General features: G+C 48.6%; 1 protein-coding gene across 1 annotated transcript in view; it reads left to right on the forward strand.

Moving 5' to 3' along the window:
• The window catches only part of NECAB3 (N-terminal EF-hand calcium binding protein 3), a 136,291-nt gene that overhangs the window by 101,976 nt on the left and 8,309 nt on the right, over positions 1-26,006 (forward strand). The window contains exons 6-9 of the mRNA XM_030533797.1: positions 22,176-22,312; positions 23,978-24,099; positions 25,041-25,120; positions 25,841-25,894. Of these exons, the coding sequence (XP_030389657.1) occupies positions 22,176-22,312; positions 23,978-24,099; positions 25,041-25,120; positions 25,841-25,894 (393 nt within the window). The remainder of the gene's footprint in view (positions 1-22,175; positions 22,313-23,977; positions 24,100-25,040; positions 25,121-25,840; positions 25,895-26,006) is intronic.

Raw genomic sequence — 26,006 nt, forward strand, 5'->3', positions numbered from 1 at the left:
GTCTTTCTCGAGATAGAATTTCTCAAGCTGGGGCTTCCTTACAGTAACGGCCACTCTTCCTTGGGACGGTGGTCAGGGTAATTCTGCTGCCTCCCTCCTCTTGGGCGATATGCCTTTGCCTAATAGGTTAGTTGTAAAAGCCACCAAACACCTACTGTGAGGTCATCAAGATGTAGTTTTGCAGCGAGTAATCAGTAACTTCAAGACTTGCCCCTGAGTGTGACTCAGACACTTGCTCTGTGGATATGAAGAGCTGGAGTGGCATTAAAGTCTGTAGAGGGGATAGTTGCACTGGGAATAAATTTCATTCTGCAGTTTTGAATTAAGTTTGAGGCCATCCCTAAACCACTTCTGAGATACACAACCCCATTGCACTGTCCTCCGATCAAGAAGTATCTGCAAAGAAAACTCTGCTTATGGATTCAGTGATAATGTTTCCCTTTCTCAGAATGTTGCTGGGCAGCAGCCTTTCTAGAGCTAAAGTGGCAAACTTAGAGTCAGCCAAGAATGCTGGCATAACTCCATTAACTTCAGAGGAGCAACGCTTGCAGAGAACTGGGTCTTGAGTGTCCAGAATTAGGCCAATTATGCACCAAGTCCCTGAAATCCAAGACCAAAAATTGCCTGAGCCTCAAAACTGACAGATTGGGTCTGGGTCCAAGGTAGAATTTTCCTGAGTTATGGCAACCTAAAAATAGTATTCAGAACAGAAAAGGTCTCTTAATTTTTGTCACTTTATAAGAAAATGCGAGCGAACAAGAGAGAAAAACTTAGCTAACTAGCCTCCCCTAGCTAAGATCCGATGTCCACCACCATAGTTTACCTGATTTAATGTAAAAATCAGAATTATTAACTTTGTATTAGAAATCTTGCTATGGCAACATGGGGAAAGAATGTTTTCTATATATGCTATCACCCGCGCCACTACTCTCCTCCCAGCCCTGCTCCATTTGGCTCTTCTGAGTTCTGCTGGAGTGGGTCCAGTAGACAAATGGGGTGTTTCTCTTCCTGGCATTCATAAGTACAGCTTGATTGGGGATTTCTTCTACAATCTGCAAGACAAAGATCCTTTCTATTGAAATTCAGGGACTTAAAAAAAATAAGGAAATTCTCCAACAAAACTTGAAGGTGAAGTTAAAGTTGCAGCAACACATCAGTGTGGGTGCTTTGTATCCCTGCAGGGCACTAGAATTTTAGAGTTGTCTATACACAAACTGGAACCAAAATAATTAAATCAGTTTTCATTCATGCCAGCTTCAATTATTTTGGTATAAGCCTATATGTGGCCACACTTGTTTCAGATTAAGAGTGGCCACACACAGACTTCCATTGAAATAATCATAGGTGTGAATTAAAAGCAGTTTAATTACTTTGGTTCCAGTTTGTGTGTCGACAGCCCCAGAAATAGAAACTCAGGAAATCCAGGAGTAAGGTGGCAAAGAATCCTGTGGCACCTTATAGACTAACAGACGTTTTGGAGCATGAGCTTTCGTGGGTGAATACCCACTTCCTCAGATGCATGCATCTGAGGAAGTGGGTATTCACCCACGAAAGCTCATGCTCCAAAACGTCTGTTAGTCTATAAGGTGCCACAGGATTCTTTGCTGCTTTTACAGACCCAGACTAACACGGCTACCCTCTGATACAGGAGTAAGGTGGTATTTCTCAAACAATGCTCTAATATGCACTCATATAATGATACCCTTAACTCTGCCCCTGGAGAGAGGACAGGAAACTGGGATGCCAGATGCATTACTTTTCTTTGTTACAGAGACCTTTGCATTCCTGCCTTGGCTTTAATTGTATAGACAGAATTATACCATTTTGGGCCAAAACAGTGGTTATTTATTAGAAACTAATTGAACTTTTTGTGGACATATGCTGCCCCGCACTCCTGGTACTCACCCTTTCTCATCCACATATGCCGGAAGGATTTAAGCGAGGCTGCCATGGACCCTCCAGCCCAGACTGCCATGCTTCTCTTTGGGGCAGCCAGAATTTTAATCCGGTAGCCTTTGCCATATGACAAAGCATCCAGCTCTGAGCACATCCTCTCAGAGAAGCCAGGAAACATTGATGAGCCCCCTGATAACACAGTATTACCAATAATGTCTCCCTTGCACTCATCTGGCACCTTCTGGAGGCTTTGGAAAGCTAAAAGGTGGATGCCTGGAGAGTTTTGGTCTAGCAGTTTTGGTTGGAAGAGTGGCTCTGGGCAGCAGAACCGCTCCTTATCCAGAGTTATCCAGTGCCCATCAGGGGTCTTAAAACCCATTGGGAACTGGTGAGCTTTGTCTTGGAGGTCTCCTTCATAGTCCATGGACACGTAGCAGCACTGCTTCTTCATCTGGGTCACTGTCGTCTTCTGCAAGGTACATAGCAGCTGTGGGTCATTGGAGCTCTTCAGCAGCAGGGTATGCATGTGCTTGGAAAGGAAAAACCCAGCCACGTCCAGGCGATAGGTGGCCTCCCTCCAGATCTGCCCAGCGCAGATGGAAGTGACATGGGACACCCCAGCCCCGGTCTCTACAGCCAGGCCAGTGACCCTGCCACAGGAGCAGAGGGAGAGGAGCCCCGTGTTAGCCACATACAAGGCTGGAACACCAAAGTCCTCAAAGAACATCTCGGCCACCTTCTCCCTATTGGTTGTGGGGCAAGAGGGTGAGTCTGTCATAAGGAGCGGGCACTCCTCAGGGGACAGTCTCAGCTCACAGAAGAAAAGGTGGCTCCATAGATTTTCCATGGCTTCCCAGTCAGTGATGATGCCGTGCCTGAGCGGGTGGGTTTTGGATGCCCTGGCACCGCCTGTCCCACAGCCAGTGGGGGTGAGATGGCATGGGGTCTCCCGCATCACAGCTGGGCAGGTGGGAGGCATGGACGTGGTCTTCAACACAGACCTTGGCTTATCCTCTCCAGCAAAGCCGGCCCGAGTGAAGCAACTACCATTGTCGATGATAACCGCGACCTTTCCCATAGTGTTATCTGCACCACCAAACTGTCTGAGCTTTATCCACCTCTGACGTTGGGATGTAGGAGACGCACAGTCAGGGATTAGAGGGAAGAAGGGAACTGGAAAGCTTGCCTCATCCTGCAACAAAACAAATGGATTATCTATAATGTAGTTCTATTCGATTACCAGTTAAATACAAACCCATTGTTAATACAGGATTACAGCTGAGAAACACAATGATCAAGAGTCAGGACATGCCCACAAGCCGGGGAGTGCTCGGCAGCAGTGACTTGGATGTGCCATTGAGTTACCTCCTTCTGGAGCTGGTCTGCTTGGACACTTCTGGCCGTCTCATTGTGCCTTCGCATGTGTCATAAACAGATAGCTAAGGGTTAATGTCTCTTACACCTGGAAAGAAGTACCTGAAACACCTGACCAGAGGACCAATCAGGAAACCAGACTCTTTCAGATCTGGGTGGAGGGAAGTTTGTGTGTGAGTCCTTTGTTTTTTTGGTCTTCTGCCTATCTCTCTCTCAGCTATGGGAAGGATTTCTCTATTTCCTGCTTTCTAATCTTCTGTTTCCAAGTTGTGAGTACAAAGATAGGTTTGTTTTTTTGTATTTATATGTATGTAGTTGCTGGAGTGTTTTGAATTGTATTCTTTTTGAATAAGGCTGTTTATTCATATTTCTTTTAAGCAATTGACCCTGTATTTGTCACCTTAATACAGAGAGACCATTTTTTATGTATTTTTCTTTCTTTTTACATAAAGCTTTCTTTTTAAGACCTGTTGGAGTTTTTCTTTAGTGGGGAACTCCAGGGATTGAGTCTGTGCTCACCAGGGAATTAGTGGGAGGAAGAAGTCGGGGGAAATCTGTGTGTGTTAGATTTACTAGCCTGACTTTGCATTCCTTCTGGGTGAGGGGGAAAGAGAGATTAGCTCTCGGTACTTCTGTTTTCCAAGGCTGGAAATGGGGAGGGTGGAATCCCTCTGTTTAGATTCACGGAGCTTGTTTCTGTGTATCTCTCCAGGAACACCTGGAGGGGGGAAGGGAAAAGGTTTATTTCCCTTTGTTGTGAGACTCAAGGGATTTGGGTCTTGGGGTCCCCAGGGAAGGTTTGGGAGGACCAGAGTGCCCCAAAACACTCTAATTTTTTGGGTGGTGGCAGCTTTACCAGCTCCAAGCTGGTAACTAAGCTTGGAGGTTTTCATGCTAACCCCCATATTTTGGACGCTAAGGTCCAAATCTGGGACTAGGTTATGATAGCATGTAAACACAGTCATGCTTCTACTTCAGCTCAGCAGCACGTTGCATCGAAACAGCCTCCCGTCACAATGAGACAGTGCTCCTAGAGCCCAAAGGAATGATCTGGAAGAATAACAATCCAAACTGCTGCTCAGGTGCTCTTAGGCTGAGATTTTTTCAAAGCTGCCTAGGGGATGCAGATGCCCAACCACATTAACTTTAAATCTTGGCTGTAGTGCACTATCTATGGCCTGGGGCTGGTTTTCCTACCCCAGAATGGTCGTAGGGCATTTCTGTCTTAGCACTGCCACATGCAAATGGCAGCTCCCAGCGTGTGTGTCAGTGTGGCTTGTATCTGAGGGGTAGCCGTGTTAGTCTGGATCTGTAAAAGCAGCAAAGAATCCTGTGGCACCTTATAGACTAACAGACGTTTTGGAGCATGAGCTTTCGTGGGTGAATACCCACTTCGTCAGATGCATGTCAGATGCAGTGTGGCTTGATAACCGTCTAGCCTTGTGCAGGTACCAAGCAGAATGTGCACCATGCATGCAGCCATGAATACGCACAGTGAGCACGAGGCCAGAGATGCACTGATGCTTGGCTACCTAGGGCTAGAAAATCGGGTTATACCTTGTGCTGGTTCTCCCTGAAAACTGCATTTCCCCCCTCATCAACTGATACCTGCATGCATATTGAGAAGGGCGATCTTTAATGGTGCTAAAAATGACTTTCTGTGTCTGCTCGGTGTGACATTTTCTACTGTTCTTTCCAAATCAAAACTGTGCAAACCTGGCAAACTTGCGCATTCCTCCGTGGGGGCTGTGGATCCGTTAGAGGTATCAATGTTCAGGCCTTTAATCACTTGTCTCAGCCTACCAAATGGTCACAGAGCCTTCCCACCCCTACCCCCCTTACACGCACCTCAGAAAGGACCAAATGGATTTTGTTCAAATTAAAAAATAAAGCCCCTCACCCCAGCTTTGGACTATGGTGTGAAATTTCGCTCCCAAAGGAAATGTTTAAGGAAAATTGTGAGCAGCTGATAATTGAGGTTTGGAACGGAAGGACTTTCTCCACTTTATGGTGCAACCCTCTGAGAAATGGGCTGTCCATGGCACACACTGATACGAGGTCACTTGCTGCTGTTGGGAAACTCTCCTAAAAATGTTTGTCCCCCTACACTGGGCCACGTTAAATAGTGCAGAACTACCCAGGATATAGGCACGGCAAAGGGGGTTCTGGTGATGTAGGGAGTAGAGCTGGTTGGAAAAATTCCAACTACATGTTTTTCGTTGGATTTTGCAGATTGTTGAGATCAAAACGTTTTGAGGAAACAGTTTGATTATGATGAAATTCCTCCGGAAACCGGGCAGGATCCGTCAGAAACTTGCCTACTCTCCTGTCAGCTTACCCGCCCAGCTCCTCAGCAGCCCACCAGGGAGGTGGCAGGGGGTGCAAAGCCTGGAAAATGTAGGCTCCCAGGGTCTGTGGCTCTGGGACAGCCATGCAGACAGATTGCCTTGGTGTCAGGGATCCAGGGTCCTGGGCAGCCCACCAGGTGGACTGCCCCACAGCTGAAGCTCCATTCCCCTTTGTGAAGCATTTTGAAGTTTTTGATTTTCATTCTCCATTGGAACAAAACAAGATTTCAAACTGATGAAATCCTCCATTGAAATAGAGTGACATTTCTCTGCCCAGCCCTTGCCGGATGAACTTTCCGGGCACCATTTGGGGTTACCTTATCTAACATGATCATATAGTTAAATCCGATGTTCTGCAGTCTCCTCCGTGCCATCCTCTTCTCACTTGTCTCTTCTGTTTTCTTTCTTCACCCTACACTGCCCCCAGATGAATGGGTTGCTAGCAGCTGTGGCCTCATTGCTGAGAGCTCCCCATGACAGCTTGGCATTTGTCAAAGAAATGTTCATGCGTTGTTGAATTCCAATCCAAATGTGCTCAGCCCTGTTGACTGGGCCTAGGAACTTCCTGGAGTTCAGATTCCCTAGCTATAAAACCCTGCAGCTCAGTTTTGTCATAGGGTGAGGGTGGCCATTGGATGCGTTCTAGGGCTCCAAAAGGGCCTTTATGTTGCATTTAGGGCACCCCTTTCTAAAAGAGCATCTTTTCCTCTGGAGGAGATGTGTTGGAACTGCTTCCTGATTGCAGCCCCACACAGACCCAGATTCTGATACCCTCCCTGCTGGGGTGGAATCATGTATGGTATGACGCCCTCACCTAATGATTTCCATGTGTTCCTCTCCTCTTCCCTCTGACACCTGGATCCTCTTGAAGCTGGCCTAGGATAGACATTAGGGTTCCCAGGTGTGGCCCGGAACTGCTGGTGAGGAAGGAGGGGTTCCAGTGGCAGGACGCTGTCCTGGGAGTTCTGGAATCTTCCCCTCCCCCATGTGGCTTCTGTTCCTAGGAAGGGATTGTTAGCTCCCATGACCTCATAGGCCCACATGTGTGTGTGTGCTGGAACTGGTGATGACAGTAGAATGCATTGTAATACCAAAGCCCTGACTCCTCATGGACATCGGCAGGGCCAGCTCTGGCTTTTTTGCCGCCCCAAGCAAAAAAAAAAGGGAGGGGAGCGGCGGCCGGAGTGGCAAAGCAGGGGAGGAAATAAATAAATAAACCTGTGGCACAGCCGGGCTGGCAAAGCAGGGGGAAAAAATAAATAATAACACAGCACGGCCGGAGCGGAAGAACAGCTGTGAAAAAAATAAAAAAAATCCAAAAACTGTGTTGTTGGAGCGGCCAAGCGGGGGAGGGGGGGGAAACGGCACAGCCAGCAAAGCAGGGAAAAAACCAAAACAAAAAAACCCTGCAAGGCGGCCAGAGCCAGGGTGCAGGGGGACTCCCTGTACTGCAGAGTGCGCGCCTGGTCTAATGGGGGGGAGGGGAAGGGAGCGGGGGGAGAGACAGAAGGGGGGCAGCCAGCACTTCAGCGGGGCGCTCACCCCGTGGCCCCGACTCCTGCACCGCCTGCCGAAAGGGCTCCGCGCCACTCCGGTTGGCTGGGAAGGAAGGACGCGGGCTCCCCTGCCGAGTTTCCTGCAGGGCGCTCCCCTCCTCCGCTCCCTACAGGGTGGCCGGATCGGGGAACCAAAAATAAAAACACCTGTTGTGCTGCCCTAGGTTTGGGTGGAAGCCGCCCTGTAGAATCTGCCTCCCCAAGTACAAGCTTGCTGGGCTGGTGCCTGGAGCTGGCCCTGGACATCAGACCAATGCAGCCCTTCCCACAGGTCGGGATGACACTGCTGAGACCCTGGCAAGGTCCCAGCCCACTGTCCTAAATTCTGTCGTGTTGCTGTGTGCTCTTAAACAGCCGTTGTGTGTTCCATCCAAAGGGAGGGGTGAAGTGATTCCTACACTGACAGCTTGTAAAACTCTGTTGTAAGATCCTTTGGGATGAGAGAGGCTATTTACATTATTTATTGACAGGAAGCATTTCATAGAATCATAGAAGATTAGGGTTGGAAGTGACCTCAGAAGGTCATCTAGTCCAACCCCCTGCTCAAAGCAGGCCCAATCCCCAGACAGCTTTTTACCCCAGTTCCCTATATGCTCCCCTCAAGGATTGAGCGCACTCACTGAAATGCTGCCACTTCTGTGGTGGAATGTAGGAGCTGTTTAAGAATGTATAGCAACTACGCAACAGTTGAGGACAGACAGGAAACTACAGGAATTGTAGGGAAGCAAGATTTGCCCAGCAAACCGTTTCACACCCCTATTCTTGGGTCCAGGGCTTGTTTCTTTTTTGCTATGTTCTAGATCTCTTGCTAAGCACCACACACAGCTCAATCCCAGTTGGATAAGACCATTAGCTGAACAGAATTGATGGTATCCATTTAGAATTCTATTCAGAGTCCATCACCTAGAGATAGGGAAATGGAGAGGGCAGATGGGGCCAAATCTGGTGTTCTTTTCTCTGTCTTTACCTGAGCTTTGTCTGCATATTAATTTGGAGACAAATCCTGCAAAGTGCTGCACACCCTCAGCGCCTGTTGACTTCAGTAAGAGTTGGTGCTTAGCACTGTCATAAACAAATAGCTAAGGGTTAATGTCTCTTACACCTGGAAAGAAGTAATCTGAAACACCTGACCAGAGGACCAATCAGGAAACAAGACTTTTTCAAATCTGGGTGGAGGGTTTTTTGTGTGTGAGTCCTTTGTTCTTGGTCTTCTGCCTGTCCCTCTCAGCTATGGGAAGGATTTTTCTATTTCCTGCTTTCTAATCTTCTGTTTCCAAGTTGTGAGTACAAAGATGGTTTGTTGTTTTGTATTTACATGTCTATAGTTGCTGGAGTGCTTTGAATTGTATTCTTTTTGAATAAGGCTGTTTATTCAATATTCTTTTAAGCAAATGACCCTGTATTTGTCACCTTAATACAGAGAGACCATTTTTAGGTATTTTTCTTTCTTTTTATATAAAGCTTTCTTTTAAGACCTGTTGAAGTTTTTCTTTAGTGGGGAACTCCAGGGAACTGAGTCTGCAGCTCACCAGGGAACTGGTGGGAGGAAGAAGTCAGGGGGAAATCTGTGTGTGTTAGATTTACTAGCCTGACTTTGCATTCCCTCTAGGTGAAGAGGGAAGTGCTTGTGTTTCCAGGACTGGAAATAGAGAGGGTGGACTCCCTCTGTTTAGATTCATGGAGTTTGCTTCTGTGTATCTCTCCAGGAACACCTGGAAGTGGGAAGGGAAAAGGTTTATTTCCCTTTGTTGTGAGACTCAAGGGATTTGGGTCTTGGGGTCCCCAGGGAAGGTTTTTGGGGGGACCGGAGTGCCCCAAAACACTCTAATTTTTTGGGTAGTGGCAGCTTTACCAGGTCCAAGCTGGTAACTAAGCTTGGAGGTTTTCATGCTAACCCCCATATTTTGGACGCTAAGGTCCAAATCTGGGACTAGGTTATGATAAGCACTACCACAGCAGAGCACAGTATCTGACAGAGCCATGCTTCGAGTAAGGAGTGCAGGACTCCGCCCATGGAGAGTTATCTGCACAGAGCAAACACTTCTGCAGGAACAAAACATAAGCCAAAATAGAGAACGATCAGGTTAAAGAATATTTAGATGCTAGATGTATTTAAATTCAAATTTGGTGCTTAAACTGAAGTAATCTCAGAATCTTGAATAATTATCTTTGAGAACTCCTGGGGGAAGGCTGAGGTCCCAGAAGACTGCAGAGGAGAAAACATAGTACATATCTTTAAAAGGGGAACAAGGAGGACCCTGGGGAATTATAGGCCAGTCAGACACATTTTGATACCTGGGAAACATTGGAACAAATTATTAAACAATCGGTTTGTAAGCCCTTGAGGATATAATGAATAGTCAACATGGATTTGTCAAGAAAAAATCATGCCAAGCCAGCTTAATTTACTTCTTTGGCAAGGTTACTGGCCTAGTGGATGGCTAGAGGAGAAGTAGTAGATGTGATATATCTTGATTTTAGTCAGGCTTTTGCCACAGTCCCACATGACACTCTCATAAGCAAACTAGAAAAAAATGTGGTATAGATGACATTACTATGAGGAGTTGAATGACTGCACTCAAAGAGTAGTTATCAATGGTTTGCTGTCAAACTGGGATGGTGTATCTAGCGGGGTTCTGCATGGGTCAGTCTGGAGTCCAGTACTATTCAATATTTTCATTAATGACTTGGATAATGGAGTGGAGAGTATGCTCATAAAGTTTGTGGAGGACCCCAGCTAGAAGGGGTTGCAAGCACTTGGAGGACAGAATTAGAATTCATGAGGAGCCTGAAAAATTAGAGAATTGAACTGAATTCAATAAGATGAAATTCACTAAAGAGAATTGCAAAGTGCTACAATTAGGAATAAAAAAAATCAAATGCATAACTACAAAATGGGAAATAACTGGCTAGGCAATAGTACCGCTGACAAAGATCTGCGGGTTATAGTAGATCACAAATTGAATATGAGTCAACAATGTGATGCAGCTGCAAAAAGGCAAAAATCATTCTGGGGTGTATTAACGAGAGTGTTGTAGGCAAGTCACATGTAATTGCCCTGCTCCGCTTGGCACTGATGAGGCCTTAACTGGAGTTCTATGTCCAATTCTGAGCACTTCACTTCAGGAAAGATGTGGACAAATTGGAGAGAGTCCAGAGGAGAGCAACAAAAAATGATGAAAGGTTTAGAAAACCTGACCAATAAGGAAAGTTTAAAAAACCTGGGTATGTTTAGTCTGGAGAAATGAAGACTGAGGGGGACCTGATAACAATCTTCAAATATGTTAAGGGCTGTTTATAAAGACGACTGCGATCAATTGTTCTCCATGTTCACACAAAGTAGGACAAGAAGTGATGAGCTAATCTGCAACAAGGGAGAATTAGGTTAGATATTAGGAAAAACTTCCTAATTTTAAGGGCAGTTAAGCTCTGGAACAGGCTTCCAAGGGAGGTTGTGGAATCCCCATCACTGGAGGTTTTGAAGAGCAGGTGGGACAAACACCTGACAGAGATGGTCTAGATTTACTTGGTCCTGCCTCAGCACAGGGGGCTGAACTTGATGACTTCTTGAGGCCCCTTCCAGCCCTACAGTTCTATTATTTTGTGATTCTCCCAGCTTCTGGGACGTGGCTTTCTTATTCACCAAAAACCTACTTTGTGGGTCGCTCCTTCCTGAAGTTAAAGATCGCTGATCCAGAGCCTGGGGAGAAAGAGGGTGGCAACATCCAAATTGCTTTTACTCTGCAAAAGCTCTTTCTGCTGGAGCTGTCTCCTGGTTCACGCAGTGTGACTGCTCTGCGCAATTATATAACTCCACTCCAGAGCGTGACTAGCAGCACAGATTGACAAGGAGAGAGAGCAAAGGGTAGTTTGTTAGCAGACAGGAAAGCACTTTCCAGCATGAGTTTCTAATAAAAGCCAATGTTAAATGGTTCAGCAATGCTTTTGTTGCTTTCTATCAGTCACAACAGAGGGACGTTATAGGAACACTAAGCCTCCCATCTTGTTATATACACTACTGTAACTCCTGATCTCTGACTGATTTCCAGTCCACTGTGTTGACCAGGTGCCAGCATTTCTTAGCCCCAGTTTCTCTGGTTAACAATGATCTACAGCATCTCTCAGTGCAGAATGGACGTCCCCGTATGTCCGTATTCCGGAGATTTGCTCGTGGAAGCAGTTGGCCCAGCACTTCCCATTCCACCAGGAAAGCCAGGAACCCACACTTTCTTAGTTCTCAGCTGATAGAGTGGAGGCTCCTGTCCCCTCCTTATACAATGGGAATTTCTTCCCAAGCATTTTGCCTTTTCACTCACCATCCTTCTCATTGGTCAACTCACCCCTCAGAGCCCCCAAAAGGCTGTTAAGGGAGCTGTCTCCAGGGCTAGCTAGGCAGCACTCACTTTGCAAAGCCAATTTCTTTCTCACCTCCCACCCCATCCCCCACCTCCTGCACTGTCTCCTGGAGGCCTTCTCTCCAGTCAAGAACTGCAGGTGGGGTCATTGGTGCCAGTCCCTTAGTGTAAAGTTCTAATATTTCTTGCCTTCCTACCATGCCCCAGAACACATACTAAACACAGCCAGTCATTTGAGATGCTCGGCTTGGTTTATTTTCCCCCTTCCATGGGTTCCTTGGTTCCAGAGTGCGCTATATTGTTGCTGGAGACAGCAACACTCCTTGGGCTGCTTACAGCCTGGGCCATCCACTCACAGTGCCTGGGTGTACAGTGTACCAGAACATCACTCTGTTTTTGGAGCCCAGGGAATCCCCTTCCTTGGCCTTATCAGACTCCACCAAAAAAAACAGGGTCAGGATCCTCCTCATCTTCTGGATGTCCCCATCTCCGGCTCCCAATCGTGCTGATGAGGGGAACAGCTGTGGTGGCCGGGGAACCTCTCCCCTCTTGCTGCCTAGCTCCGATCTGCCAAAGATGTTAACTTTGCTACCAGGAGGGAGGGTGATCAGAGAGAGGGTCTTTGGGCTGTGGGACAGATTTCCAAGAGGAGGAATCAGCACCGCTTTGATCTGTAGAATAAATGAAACAAACAAAGCATTCTGTCACATTGGCGTGGGCTGCTCCCCTGGTGCTCGGGACCTCCCGTTTCAGCTCTCCAGCCTCAACCAGGTGCTCCTGGAGAGCAGACGTGGTCAGTTACGCTGCTAACGGTTCCACAGAGTGAAGCTACACTGGAGCTACTTCCTAGAAAGTGCCTTCATAGTGTCACTGGTCCCTTCACAGTCACCCCAGGGGCAGGGTGTTTACTATTTGGCTGACGGGAAATTCCAAGGCTTCTTATTAGGCGAAGTGGATGATGGTCCTTGGGGACTTTCCCTGGGTTATGGATGTGTTTTAGGGGACTGTTCCCCAGTCCCCCTGCCCAGGGTTTTGGTTTCCTGTTTCCCCGAGAGCGAGAGACAGTGGCTGGCCGAGGGGCTCGAATTCCGATCATTCAAGAAGGATTAATACAAATACATTGTCAATTAGGAACTCAAGATGGTTCTTGTCACCAGCATTCCTGGGCACTATACAATGCAGTGAACAGTATCAAAATGTACCACCCCGACCCAACCCACCAGCGTAATGCACCCTTCCCCCAAAAAGAAAGTCATCTCAGGGCTAGCAAAAACCTAGAGAAGGGCCTTAGCCCAGGGCCAGTTATTATAATTTTGAAACTTGGTTATAACACAAGTCCACACAGCAGTCAGCCTCTTCCTGGTCACTCTACAGGAGAGATGGAACGCTGTGATAGTGGTAGGAGAGTGGAGCCTGGCGTGTGTCTGTCTGTGGCAGTTATGGGGGCAGCGACTGTGCATGTTGTGTGGGACGAGGGGTGTGACCAGATGGGGTGTGAAGCTGTCGGAGAGCATTAGTGTGGATGACCTTGTAGCTCGGGCTAGTCACTAGCTGGCACTTACAGTGGACTTGTTCTTTTTCAGATAGATAACCAGTTGCCCTTTCTCCTTTTCCTTCTCCAGATATGGGCACTTCTCCTTCTTTTCTTGCTTTGCTTTTTTTGCCTTCTTTCTGGAGTTGTAATTGCCCATCTTGTGATTCCTTCCGAGCCAGCTGGTACTGCCCCTACTGAGCCAGTTGTGTCAGAAGTCAAGGAGCTTCTGTGATGTCAACCGTGAGCATAGATGTGACTTTACAATGGATGAGGTGTCTCTGAGGCTGCCTGGCCCACTGGGTCCCATTGTCCTGCTGCCTATCCCCTGGATGGCCTTCCTTGGCATTGAGAGAAAGAGGCCAGGCTCTGTGTGTGTCTGTGTGTGAACTCCTCAAGGCATGGAGCGCTGGGAGCAGATTGCACTGGGTGGATCCAAATGATGCTGAGGAGACCCTCAAATCAGTTTGTGCCACATGCAGCTCGTTCCTTCCCTCATCCCTGCCTGATTATGAGCTGACCCAGTACAAGTCACTCATATCATATAGTTTTGCTGAGTGGTCTCATTAAAGACAGTTCAGACTAAAGTATTGTTTAGAGGGCATAAGTGATGTGGATCTGGCCCTTTATTTTAGAGATAAGATCACCTATGTGTAATGAAGCAGAACACAACGTGCCACACTGCCCAGCGCTTTGGGATAGAAAGTAGAGACAAGTCCTGGATCCAGTGAAGCACATGGTTGAATTTTAGGAAGGCAAAGTGACCAGGATGCTGGTTTAACATCCCTGCTCTTGCAAAAATTGACACGGGATCTTTTGTAACTACCAGTGATCGGGAAACCCTTTAGCATCCCTAGCAGCCCCCTAGTGCCACATTCAAAATGGACTCAGAAGGCAGAACACTCCTAGTGAACTACCAGCATCACTACTTGCAGTACCCAATGTCCCTTGCAGGTCTCCCATCCAAGTATAGGCCATGTCCCAGTGCTACTTAGCTGATAGGATCACAGCACCAGCTGCTCTGGCTGCAGGCAAATGGTAACCTGTCACTTCCTACTTGATCCCTGATCTTTGGTTTTGATCTTTCAGCTGAGAAAACATGTGATGATGCAAAAAGGCTTATAGCTTCAGGTGGGAAATGCTGCGTTCATGCAAAAGCCCCACCAGTCTGATGTTATGTAGCTATCTCCCTCAGTTGTGGCCACGTGCCAGGTAGTTAGTTAGACCTCTGATTGACAGCAGCTCAGTCCACACACCTTGAGAGTGCAAAACTGCCCCCAGGTCACCGGATACTCCCAAATGCTGAATGCAGAAGGGCAGGCCAGCATGTAAACTTCTAGTTCTGAATAATATTTTCTGTGACATTCCCAGAGTCATCATCTGCTTTTTAAGGGAAACAAAGGCAGCTAAAAAACTCGAGAAGGAAAAAATACCTGAGAAGGAGAGAAATCGAGGCACTGTTCTTTTAAATGGATCTAAGGATGAAAAAGAACCTTGGAGTAACCTGGACTAGTTTTAGCTATGCAACCAGAAGACAGAGAAGACTTGCTATGACACACGTAATCCATCTCCTTGGTTGACTCAGGATTGTTGCCTCCAGTATATTTAAGAGCACATAGTCCACAGTTGCAAATGCCCCTGTGAGGTTGATTCGCCACTTGGTTGGGACGCTGAGAGATGTTACCATTAGGAACTCTTCCCTGATATTTAGCCTAAACGTTCCTTGTCTTAAATGCTTCCCTTTACTTCTAGTTCTGTCCCCTTGCACCGCCCCCAGAAATTCTCTTGCCTCCTCAGGAACCATTGATAGACTGTCCAGATATTTGTAGGTTGTTCTTCTGTCTGCACTCAGCAGTCAGATGCAATGGATTAGGTTCTGGACAGGGCAGTGATTCTCTCCTCTGCCACTCACATTATGGGTCTGAGCAAATCTCCTAACATCTCTAATCTCTTTGATGCAAAGTCATCTGTGTCAAGGCATGTTGCAAGGGTTAATTACTGATTGCAAAGCACTGAATACAGGCTAAGTAGTGATGCATGCCTTAGGTGTTCCTCGTGTGACAGTTCTTCCAGACAAAACATTTTAGCTGCTGTCCTCTGATCTCCCTTCAGTTTGTCCCTCTTCTAGGTCAACCTCCAGGTTCTACACCCATCATCACCAAACTTGCATAAGCATTTCCTTGCAAAGGGAAGGTGTCCACACTGACTGGGGTCAGGAGCTGAGCTTGCAAGCACCATAGGTCCTGTGTCCTCTGGCTTCCCAGCCCTCTCTGTGTTGCTGCACGGTCATTAACTAGGAAAGGAGATCATCAAATTGCCAATGCCACTTTGGAGATGCAGAGCCACTGGCAGCAGCCTGACTCTGCTGCATTGGCACCTCTGGAGGACAGTGTTACAGAGCTCAGAACAAAGCATGTTTATTACATCTCAGGCACATGGCATTTTGAAAGGAGGAAAATGTGGAAGAAATAGATTATTAGCATATTTATAAGGAGAAATCGAACAGGCAGGAAGCTGCTGTAGCTGGTGTTAATGTTGGATTCTGCTCATTCATAGAATCATAGAAGATTAGGGTTGGAAGAGATCTCAGGAGGTCATCTAGTCCAACCCCTTGCTCAAAGCAGGACCAATCCCAACTAAATCATCCCAGCCTGGGCTTTGTCAATCCAGGCCTTAAAAACCTCTCAGGATGGAGATTCCACCACTTCCCTAGGTAACCCATTCCAGTGCTTCACCACCCTCCTAGTGAAATAGTTTTTCCTAATATCCAACCTAAACCTCCCCCACTCTAACTTGAGACCATTACTCCTTGTTCTGTCATCTGCCACCACTGAGAACAGCCGAGCTCCATCCTCTTTGGAAACTCCCTTCAGGTAGCTGAAGGCTGCTATCAATCCCACCCCACACACACACCTCCTCTCTTCTGCAGACTAAATAAGCCCAGTTCCCTCAGCCTCTCCTCTCAAGTCATGTGCCCCAGCCCCCTAATAATTTTTGTTGCCCTCCACTGGACTCTCTCCAATTTGTCCACATCCTTTCTGTAGTGAGGGACCCCAAACTGGACACAATACTCCAGATGTGGCCTCACCAGTGAAGAACAGAGGGGAATAATCGCTTCCCTTGATCTGCTGACAATGCTCCTACTAATGCAGCCCAATATGCCATTAGCCTTCTTGGCAACAAGGACACACTGTTGACTCATATACAGCTTCTCGTCCACTGTAATCCCAGGTCCTTTTCTGCAGAACTGCCAGTTAGCCAGTCAGTCCCCATCCTGTATCAGTGCATGGGATTCTTCCATCCCAAGAGCAGGACCCTGCACTTGTTCTTGTTGAATTGGCAGTGTCTTGGTCCGTAATTAGCAGTCACTGATGAATGTCTGCTTCTGGAAATGCTGGTGGCAATAGCCTTGTTCTGCCCAGCAGCCAGACTGACTCTCAAGGCTCATGACACGTATGCACATTCAGCAACAACCTGCAGAATTTCATTGTGCGGGTATTTATCCCTGGGGTTCCCAGCTTTTGGCACATGCATCACTACCAGTACTTCAGACTCTTTTGGAAGCACTTCAGGCTTCTGTGCCCAGATCCACAGCAAAGGTGTTTAGGCTCCTAACTTCCATTGATTTCAATGTAAGCCTGGAGCCTATATACCTTTCTGGGTCTGGGCCCTAATCTCTGCCTTAATGCTTTTGTTGGATATCGGTGCCTGCCACTACCACATCCCGTTCAGTTCATGATCTGTCCAGAATGGTGTTTGCACTGCTCCTCACTCCAAGTTCATCTGCAAGTGCCCAAGTTCCACTGCGCCAGTGAATGGGCAGTGGCAGGCAATGAGTGGTGCAGCCAGTCTTAGTATGGAAAGGACCTGGGAAAGTTGCCTGACATGTCTGGGAACTGTTGATTTTTTTTCTCTAACAGTTTGAAGGAAATTCAGCTCATAACTGCCTGAATATGGAGAAGTTCTGCTGAGCAGGAGAGGGCTGATCCAGCAGAAGACGGCCTCCACAGCTTTTGGACCATGGAGCTGTGTTGATTATCTCCTTTTGCTCTGCAGCATGCAAGGGCTAATTCTGATTCTCTCCTTTAAGCCTTAGGGGCTTTGCCTCCCCATCTGTAGAACAGATTCGCAGAGTCTTCAGCATGATGTCACAGTGACCGCCCAGGGTATCCCCCAGATAATTCTGACGTGGACTCTGCGTTCTTCCCCAGCTGCAGTAGGTGATGAAGTCAGCTGGTGAATGTGAGTTGGCCATGGCCTGCAGAATGAGAGTGACCTCTTCCTGGCTGACAATCTGGAGGTGTATGTGCCACCTGTCTAGGATCTTAGGAATTGTCAAGACCAGACCAGACCCATGGTCTCATGTAGACTGATGTCCTGTCTCTAACAATGGTTAGTGCCTGATGCTAAAGAGGAAGAGATAAAATGCCTGAGGGCATTTACTATTTCAATTCTGTGCTGTGAAGAGAATATCTTCCTCATCCCAACTCTCAATTTGCCCTTCTAGTGAAAACTTGAGCTACAAGGCTGAGATACCCCACAGCTTTCCTCCTCTGGCCCGTGGAACAGATGGCTGTCAGCCAGGAACGAACAGTAAAGGGAGAGTGCCAGGCATGGATGTAAAAGATCACAGAGGTCTTGAAACCTGTGAGATATGGGAAAGGGAATGTTTGGAGAGCTTCCCTTTAGTGCTCCCGGGTTGTTAACAAGGGCTGCAGGTAGCCAGTGGAATTGCTTCCCTGCACCAGAAGCCTCAAAAATCTTCCTCTTGTGAAATCTCTAGCTTGATCTCTCAGCTAAGCATCACCTGAGTTTCAGGGGCTGGATTCTGCCCTTGGTTGCATCAATTTATTCCCAGTGTAATAGCACCAACAAACCTGACCACCACAGAAGTGGTGGGACAGCGTGGAAAATGGCTGTGTGGCTACCTAGCCCGCTCTTCAGAGTCCCCTCACTCCCTGCCCTGATTCCCTCAATGACCTCTGACCTTTACTTTAGCCCTACCCCTGCATGCTGCCTTCTAAACAAATGTGGAAGATGAATTCATGCTTGTGGTCTCCAAAGAGCTGAGTCGTCTCCTCTTCATATGCTGTGAAATTCATCCCAATGCATCCCTTTAGTTCAGAAAGGGGGCCCTAACCGGCTCCCGTGGCAGCCATCAGCACTCTGCCATCGTGCCCGCCTGGTGCAGGAGCAGCAGGGAAGAAGATGCCAACAGGATTGATAAAGTGATGAATGAATGGGATGAACAGGAGCAGCCCCAGGCCCCCAGCTGCTCCCCAGGCCAGTAAAACCCACCAGCCTGCCCCAGTGTGTTCTTGTGATGGCGCTGGGTCCATTTCCCTCACAAGGAACGCTGGGTGAGGACTGTTGTGTGTCTCAGCCACACCCTGCAGTGCATAGGGGTACATGCAAATCAGTGCCTCCTCGAGAGTCTGGAGCTGGCGTGGCCTCGTCCCGTGCTATGTGCTCACCTTCTACACTCTGTGTATGCTGCCGCCATGCTGCTGTGTGCGGATGGATGGCCCTTCCTCCCAACCCTTCCCCCTCTTGTGCCCCTGCACCAGGGTCAGGCATGACTGAGGCATAGATTAGAGCGGGTGTGTTGATCTGAGGTGGAGCTGGTGGGCTGGGCTGGGCTGTTTCTTTGGAAGCAGCTAATCTGTGAATGCTGCAGATGTCTGGTGGCCATAGGGCTGGGCATTGCAGGGAGAAGCTCGGAGGGCTGCAGGGCTGGAGTGGCCAGTCACTGACCTGCAGACTGACAGTAGGGCCTGCAGGGCCTCAAGGGGTTGGTTTGTGTTGCCCATGGCTGGTGGAGTAGGGAGCTGACCCGTGGCAGGCAGAAACAAGGCTTCCTTACACTAAGGGCAGGTGGTAGCAAGATGACTCACAACATGGGGCACCTGCGGGAAGCGTCACAGGAATGTCACCTGAACGGAAGCTAAATCCCAGTACCAGCTCTTCCCCTTTGTACTGCCATGTGATTTTCCTGAGGGAGCATTTTCTAAATTCCACTGGTTATCTCCATTCTTCCCAGTGCTCCAGTCATATTGTCCTTCACTGTCTGCACCCAATTCTCTGGGTTCTTTCATGGGAAACTGTTATGTTTATTTCACCTTTCTGTGGTGAAGTAAGCTCTTTTGTCATATCAGTGTCCTGCAGGAGGTGATGGCCTTAGCTCAGTGTCTGTAGGAGAAGTGGTGTCTAGCAGCTAGAGCGGATGACTGGGCATCAGGATCCCTGGGATTTCTTCCCAGCCTTGCCACTGATTTGCTGTGTGACTTTCAGCAAGTCACTTTCAGTATCTCAGATCCTCCCTCTGCTTATAATAGTACGTTTATTTGCAGCATATAGTTCAGCTGCTGGATGTCTCTGTGTGCTGTATAGTATTCCAGACAGGATGGTAAACAAGAGAAAGAAAGCTGGAACTCAAGCTGGGTGAAAGCCTGTTAGTCTGTGACTCTAGTTGTAGAAGTTTTGGTTAATAATCATCTCCTGTGTAAGATGGACTGTGATACTATGACACTGTTAAGTGGGCGTAGTAAATATTTGCCCAGGAGATGGGCTGGTGCGAGGCATAATACTTTGAGATGCCTGGGAAAAGAGCTAGAGAAGCATATAATATTATTAAAGTGCCCATGCCTTTCTCGTCAGCTTTATTCTCCACAATAAGGAGCGTTAGCTGCATGCCCCATATATTTTGTGGCTCACCTCTGCTTACAATCTGAATAACAACAGTCTATCAAAGGAACATGATCACTCCTGCTCTACAATGCTCGGTCTTTGGCCTCAGTTCAGCAAAGCACTTAAGAATATGTGCAAATTCCGTTGGACTTGACATGATTTAAGCAAATACCTAAAGTTAAGCGTGTGCCAGGGTGTTTTGCTGAATAGGGCTGGATCACTGAATCAGGACACCGATCAGGAGAATTTCTGTTGTGTTATAGTTACAGGATATTTATCAGTTTCTGATTTTCACTGTAAATGCTGGGGTATATTTTGTTTCCAGTTTTAGTAGTAAAAATGATTTTATCTCTGTTTAAAAAATATCCCTTGAATTCTCCCCTACATTGGCCATCAGGATGCCCAGAACATAAGAACATAAGAAATGGCTTATGGATATAGGACATCTCTCACCTCCTTCCACAGGCAGATGACCAGATAACATGGTAACAGTGGGATATTTTTATATGGATTTTATAGAAAAAGCCTATTCTCAAACTTTTGCTTGTGTCACTTTGAACTGCAACTGGAAACTTTAGCTCTTATGAGGCAAAGCCTTGTCCTGGGTCTGAGATCTCTCACCAAGTCACCAACGGGGCTGATGAATGTCTGAATTTGGTTCACAGAGTCCAGGCTGAGTTAGTTCAAGCCAGAAGTGCTATGTATCCTTGAAGACAGAGACTCCTCCGGTCTCCCGGCTGCTGGCTGAGCTCAATGGTTCTCATATTGTGCATTGTCCAGCACATAGAGGGCCATATTCTCACCTTCTGCCATTCCTTGGAAGTCCGTGGAATTAAACCAAGGATAAATTTGACCTGCTCTTTAGTTGCATTTGTGTATTGAGTTTAATCTGAGAGGAAAGAAACTGCGAGTCCAGTCTTTGCCAATGCAATGACAATTTCAAATGATTCTCTTTGCGGGAGGTGGGTGTGGATTTGGCGATGGGGAGAGGTGCTGGGTGGGCTGCCCTGGGGACTCTGGTCCAGTGGTTCTCAACCTTTCCAGACTTCTGTGCCCCTTTCAAGACTCAATTGTCTTGGGTACCCACAAGTTTCACCTCACTTTAAAACTTACAAAGTCAGACATAAAAGTACAAAAGTGTCCCAGCACACTAGTACTGAACGATGGCTCCAATAATCAATTGGAATATAAATATTGTGTTTCCATTTCAATGTATAGTGTACAGAGCAGTATAAACAAATCAGTGTCTATGAATTTGAGTTTGCGCTGACTTTGCTAGAACTTTTTATGTAGCCTGCTATAAAACTAGGCAAATATCGAGATGAGTTGATGTACCCCCGAAAGACCTTTGTGTATCCCCAGTTGAGAACTGTCCTTTTGTTGGTCCCACAACAAGCACGCCAGGATAGCAACAGGGCATGCTCTGCCGTGTGCCCCACCTGCCTCTGGGCTCGAGGAAGGTGTTTGGGCTTTCTGGCCCATTCAGTCCGACTTCTTGGCCTCCGTGAAGCTGCTAGTGGGGAGGCTCGTCGATGCCCGTTGTGCTGCGCTGTTTGTCCCAGGGATCCCTTCTGCAGCTAGTAACTGAGTTTTGCACTGCACTAGAGAGCCGCTGATTTTTGCCAAATGGTTCCCTTTTCCACAGCAGTGCATTCAATATCCAGCACTGTTGAGAGCCTGGGAATGAGAACTCCTGAAGAGTTTGACCTGTGAAAATGCCATTAGCTTCCTTGCAATTTGGAGCTGACTGTGCCTGACGAGAGGAGGCCAGCTGTGGTTTCCCTTTAATCTGATTTCTGTTTTAAATTGCCCACTTCCACTCCACGGCCCATGATCATCTCTAGCGTTTAATACACCACAGCTCAATGGGGAGGTGAAGCGCTACCAGCTGCCTTGCCTGTATCCAGCTCTGCTGGGCACAAGAAGCTGTGCAAGCGAGTAGTTAGGGCAGAGGATTGGGAGCTGAGATTCCCAAGTTCTTGTCCCAGGCTCTGCCACTGACTTTCTCAGTGACCTTGGACAAGGCATTTATAGATTTTGATGTTCCCAGCACTTATCTCAAGGCTCTAAGGTCTTTACAGGAAAGCAAAACCAACCCAGTATTAAAGTCTGCAACATTTCTATATGTTTATTCACCTGCTCCAAGCATGAACTCACTCTGCTCGTGCCTCAGTTTCCCACCTGATAAGTGGGAATGCATTAACCTCTCTGCCTGGGGGCTTAGGAGGCGCTCTGAATAGTTGTCCAGTGCCTGGAGCTCTTTCGACAGCAGCGCCATTATTGTGCCAAGTCTCAATGAGGTGCTGGGTGGGAGATAGACAGGCCTGGGACATTGCAGGAGAGGTGGCTTCAGCCCAGGCAAGAGCTCTCTTGGAGCACTCATGATCCGGCGGCAGGTGTGAGGTTCCCTCTCTCTCCTTCCCCACAGGAGTACGAGAGTTCCTCCAAGATGGAGCAGTTTGTGACCCGCTTCCTGCTACGGGAGACAAGGACCCAGTTGCAGACCCTGCAGGCCTCGCTGGAATGTGCCTCAGACACGATCGAAGAGCAGGCCGGGTGGGAGAGGTAATGCCGGGGCGGCTGGCGTGGGGCAGCCTATAGCGGCACCGATGGGAGGTTGGGAGCATGGCCCATGGTGAGCTGTGTATTTGAGACCCACTCTTTTGTGCTTGGTTCCCAACGTGGCTTGGGCGAATGGCTTCCCGAGAGACCCCCTCTTGCAGCAGGGTGTTAATGCTACAAAACACAACTCCCAGTGCCTGCGTATTAACACAGCTGACCCGCAGACTTAGGGGAACTCTCATTCCCACGTGATGCTGCATGTTCTGCTCCTCGTTGGCTTCGTTCCTGAGCCCCATGATCCTCTTTGCCCCCTTAGTTACCAGCAAACAGGCCCATTACTAGAGAGCTGAGGAAACACCTCTCCAGCGAGGGCCAGAGGCTGGAGGCACTTGGACACGCTCTTACTGTGCTCTCTGGATAGAACACCTGTTCTTCTGACATGCTCCTTTGGGTCTTCCTCTGAGGCTGTGTCTACACTGCATGTCACTGGCGGTGGCATGTAGTGTATGTGTAGCTACACACTGCAGTGAAGGGCAGGCTGAGTCCACACTGCACTGCATGGCTGCATGTGGCCGGGAAAGGCTCTGGCCAGGGGAGGCCGTGGGGAAAGGTTCCAGCAGCAGGGAGCTGCTTTCCCCATTGCCTTCTCCCTGCTGTTGGAGCCTTTCCCCACTGCAAGAGCCTTTCCCCCCTGCCAGAGCCTTTTCCCACCCCAAGGAGCTGCCAGAGCCTTTCCCCACTGCCAGAGCCTTTGCACAGCACAGGGAGCTGCCAGAGCCTTTCCCCCCTGCCAGAGCCTTTCACTGTGTCTGGGAAGGGCTCTGACAAGGGGAAGCAGCAGGATGCTATGTTGCTAACATGGCAGTGTCATGGGAGAGGCACTGCTTGGGCATGCAGAAAGCCATGTAAAGTACATAGCCAAAGGCCCTGGCACATCTGTGCTCTACTCACCTAAGCAGCATCCCGCCATCTGCACTGCTATTTATTCCTGGGTTAAAGGGGCAGGCAGTGTCTGCCCTCTGCATGCCGCTGTAAGGAGTGTGCAGTGTTGCTGTACCCTGAGAATTGTGCAGATCGCTGAAAAAACAACCCAGGCACTGCCTGCCCCAACTGCTTCAGTTCATCTGGTCCCCAGCACAGGCGCTGCGCTGCCCAGCCTGCCCGCTCTGGGCCAGCCAGTCCCTGGTAGGGGTGCTGCTCCAGTCCAGCCACTGGCTGACTTGAATAGGTGTTTGTTTGAAGAAGCACCTAGTAAGATGTGAGTGGGGCTTGAGCGCTCAGTCAGCACTGCTCTGGTTCAGGTCTGAGATGGACTTGGGTGACTGAGCTGTTTTTCCGTTGCCATTTGAGCATTCATGTGCAGACCCAGAAATGGGTGCGACTGTGCCAATCTGCCATGTCTGAGCATTTGGGCAGCACATATGCCTGCGTTAGAACGTGAGCTCTTTCTGCTCAGCCAGGAGGTCTTGATTTCTTCCTCCTGGTATCATCTAACATTCAGGATTCGGCCTCCAATAGATCTTATTAGTGAAAACATGATTGTCTCACTGGTTTCCTTTCCTCTGTGTGGTGCCTGCTCACCCCATTCCTGCGGTGAAGCTGGGGGTGGCAGACACAGGGAAGGATGTAGCCAGCGGGCTGCGCTGAGTACATCCTTTTTGTTTTTAGGATAGACTTGAAGAAATCTGAAGTCTTCATTGGCCCAAGATCTGGCAGGAGATGTGGGCGCAGAGCTCAGAAGACCGTCTGCGTGTCTCCAACGGATCCCTACTCCGGGATGCTTAGTACAGGTATTGGCAGGGCCAAGTGGATGAGGGAGAAGCCGTTGCCACTGTGCCACCTGTCTCTTGGGACCTTGCTGCCTTTGGAGGGTAGCGGTGTGGGTTGCAATGAAACATGGCAGGGTGTGAACACCGGCTCTGAGTCTGCTTTCCTGACAGGATGTGAGTTATAATGCCCGAGTTCAAGGAAGCCTCGTATGTCTTTCTGTGATTTGGCATAGCTTGATGGACGGGGAAATATCTGGAGAAAGTCAGATCAGGCTATTGTTCTGTATGCAGTCCCGCTGCCAGGAAGGACGCCAGTGCTGATGTTCCGGGGACCATCCTATCTGTACTTAGTTGGAGCTTCTCAGTCTCCTTCGGAGTAAGGATTAGAGTTTGGGTCTGGTTTAGATCCAAATGTTCAGAAGTTTATCCATATGATCCTAAGCCCTGCCTGCCCCACCCAATCCATACCACCCCACAGCCTTCCTGCTCCCCTCCTGTCCCCACCCATCCAGCAGTCACTGGAGATAGTTCAGATCAGCACCTGCACGTCTGGATGCTTAGCTGAACCCCAGCTGGTACTTTGGCATTAACATCAGTGGGACCAGGATCGGCTCATTGCAGTTGCATAAATCACAAGAAATCCAGAGGGCTCCCATCCCGCTGGCAGTGAAATCCAGACATTGCAGACATTGCCTGCAGTCTCAAGAAAGGGTGTATTATTTAGACAGAAAGAGAGTAAAATACTGTCTGCCTTCCAGAGCCAATAAATGCCAAATAAATCTGTCCCCTAAGGGCTAAAAGGCAGCAAGAAAGGTTCACCACTTTCTCAGTCTGTTGTGCCTGCTGCCAGAGGACCTAGTCAATATAAAGAGCTGGGGCACACAGCCTAGCTGTGGGTGAACTGAGCCATCCCTATGTGAACCTGGCTAACAATGGCATCTCCCTGTCAATATTCCATCTAGGGGTTTGTGTCGAAGCTGACAGCCAGTGGGTGGCTCAGATTAACAGGCTACAGCAGCTCATTGACAAACTGGAATGCAGGGTGAGTGGGCAGAGGGGATACTTGTTCCGCATATGGTAATACAGCTCAACCCCACCTCGCAGCCCCCCTCCAAGTGTGGGCCTGGACCCCTGCATCTCAGCCAGTGCAGCATCACCTCTGACTCGCCTCAGTTCTGGCCTGCAGCACTCCCTGCTGTTCTGGTTCTGGGCCCCCTCTCAGCTCCACTAATGGGCCCACTCCTGACCTGAGCACCCCTTGTTCTTTCAGGTCTGGGACAGCTCAGTCCTGACCCATCGGCCCTCCTCCTACTCACCGCTCGACCTTCCCTGAGCTCTGCTGAGGTGCCAACCCCCTTGTTCTTAAAGTCCCCAACCTCTCCAGAGCAGATCGCTGCTCTGTCAAGTCCCAAGTTGGTTTGACCAGTGGGTTAATACCCAGTGGGGATTCTCTTGAAGGCCCGATGGAGAGGCACCCCTGCTCTGGAGGAGTCACCTGGCTGGTCATGCAACTGCCCTCCTGCAGCTCAGGCCCTTCCACCCTCTCCAGACACTGCTGCTGGCCTGCCTCCTCCATCAGTCCAGCTGGCTCTCGGTGGGTCAGGTGGGACTCAGGCAAACCGTGCACACAGCACCCTCTGACAGGCTGCCTTGGGCCGCTGCCCCAGCTGCCTGGAGCCAAGGCCGGCCCTGACCTCACCCTTGTTTTCCCCTGTAATTGAATTCTCGTATTAGTAATGGTTTTTCTTTTCTACAAATGCAGAGCCCAAGGCTGGAGCCTCTAAAAGAAGAAATTGTTTGCAAAGGGAGAAATGCTGTAAGTTCTAGGCCTGCTGCTTTCCACTGATTGGTAGCACAGAGACACAAAGAGATTCTCTCTGTCTCACACTCACCTCCACATACGTGTGGGTGCAGATGGGTACAGGCCT

Source organism: Gopherus evgoodei, chromosome 14 (assembly GCF_007399415.2).
Source record: "Gopherus evgoodei ecotype Sinaloan lineage chromosome 14, rGopEvg1_v1.p, whole genome shotgun sequence".
In the NCBI taxonomy this organism is placed as follows: domain Eukaryota; kingdom Metazoa; phylum Chordata; order Testudines; family Testudinidae; genus Gopherus; species Gopherus evgoodei.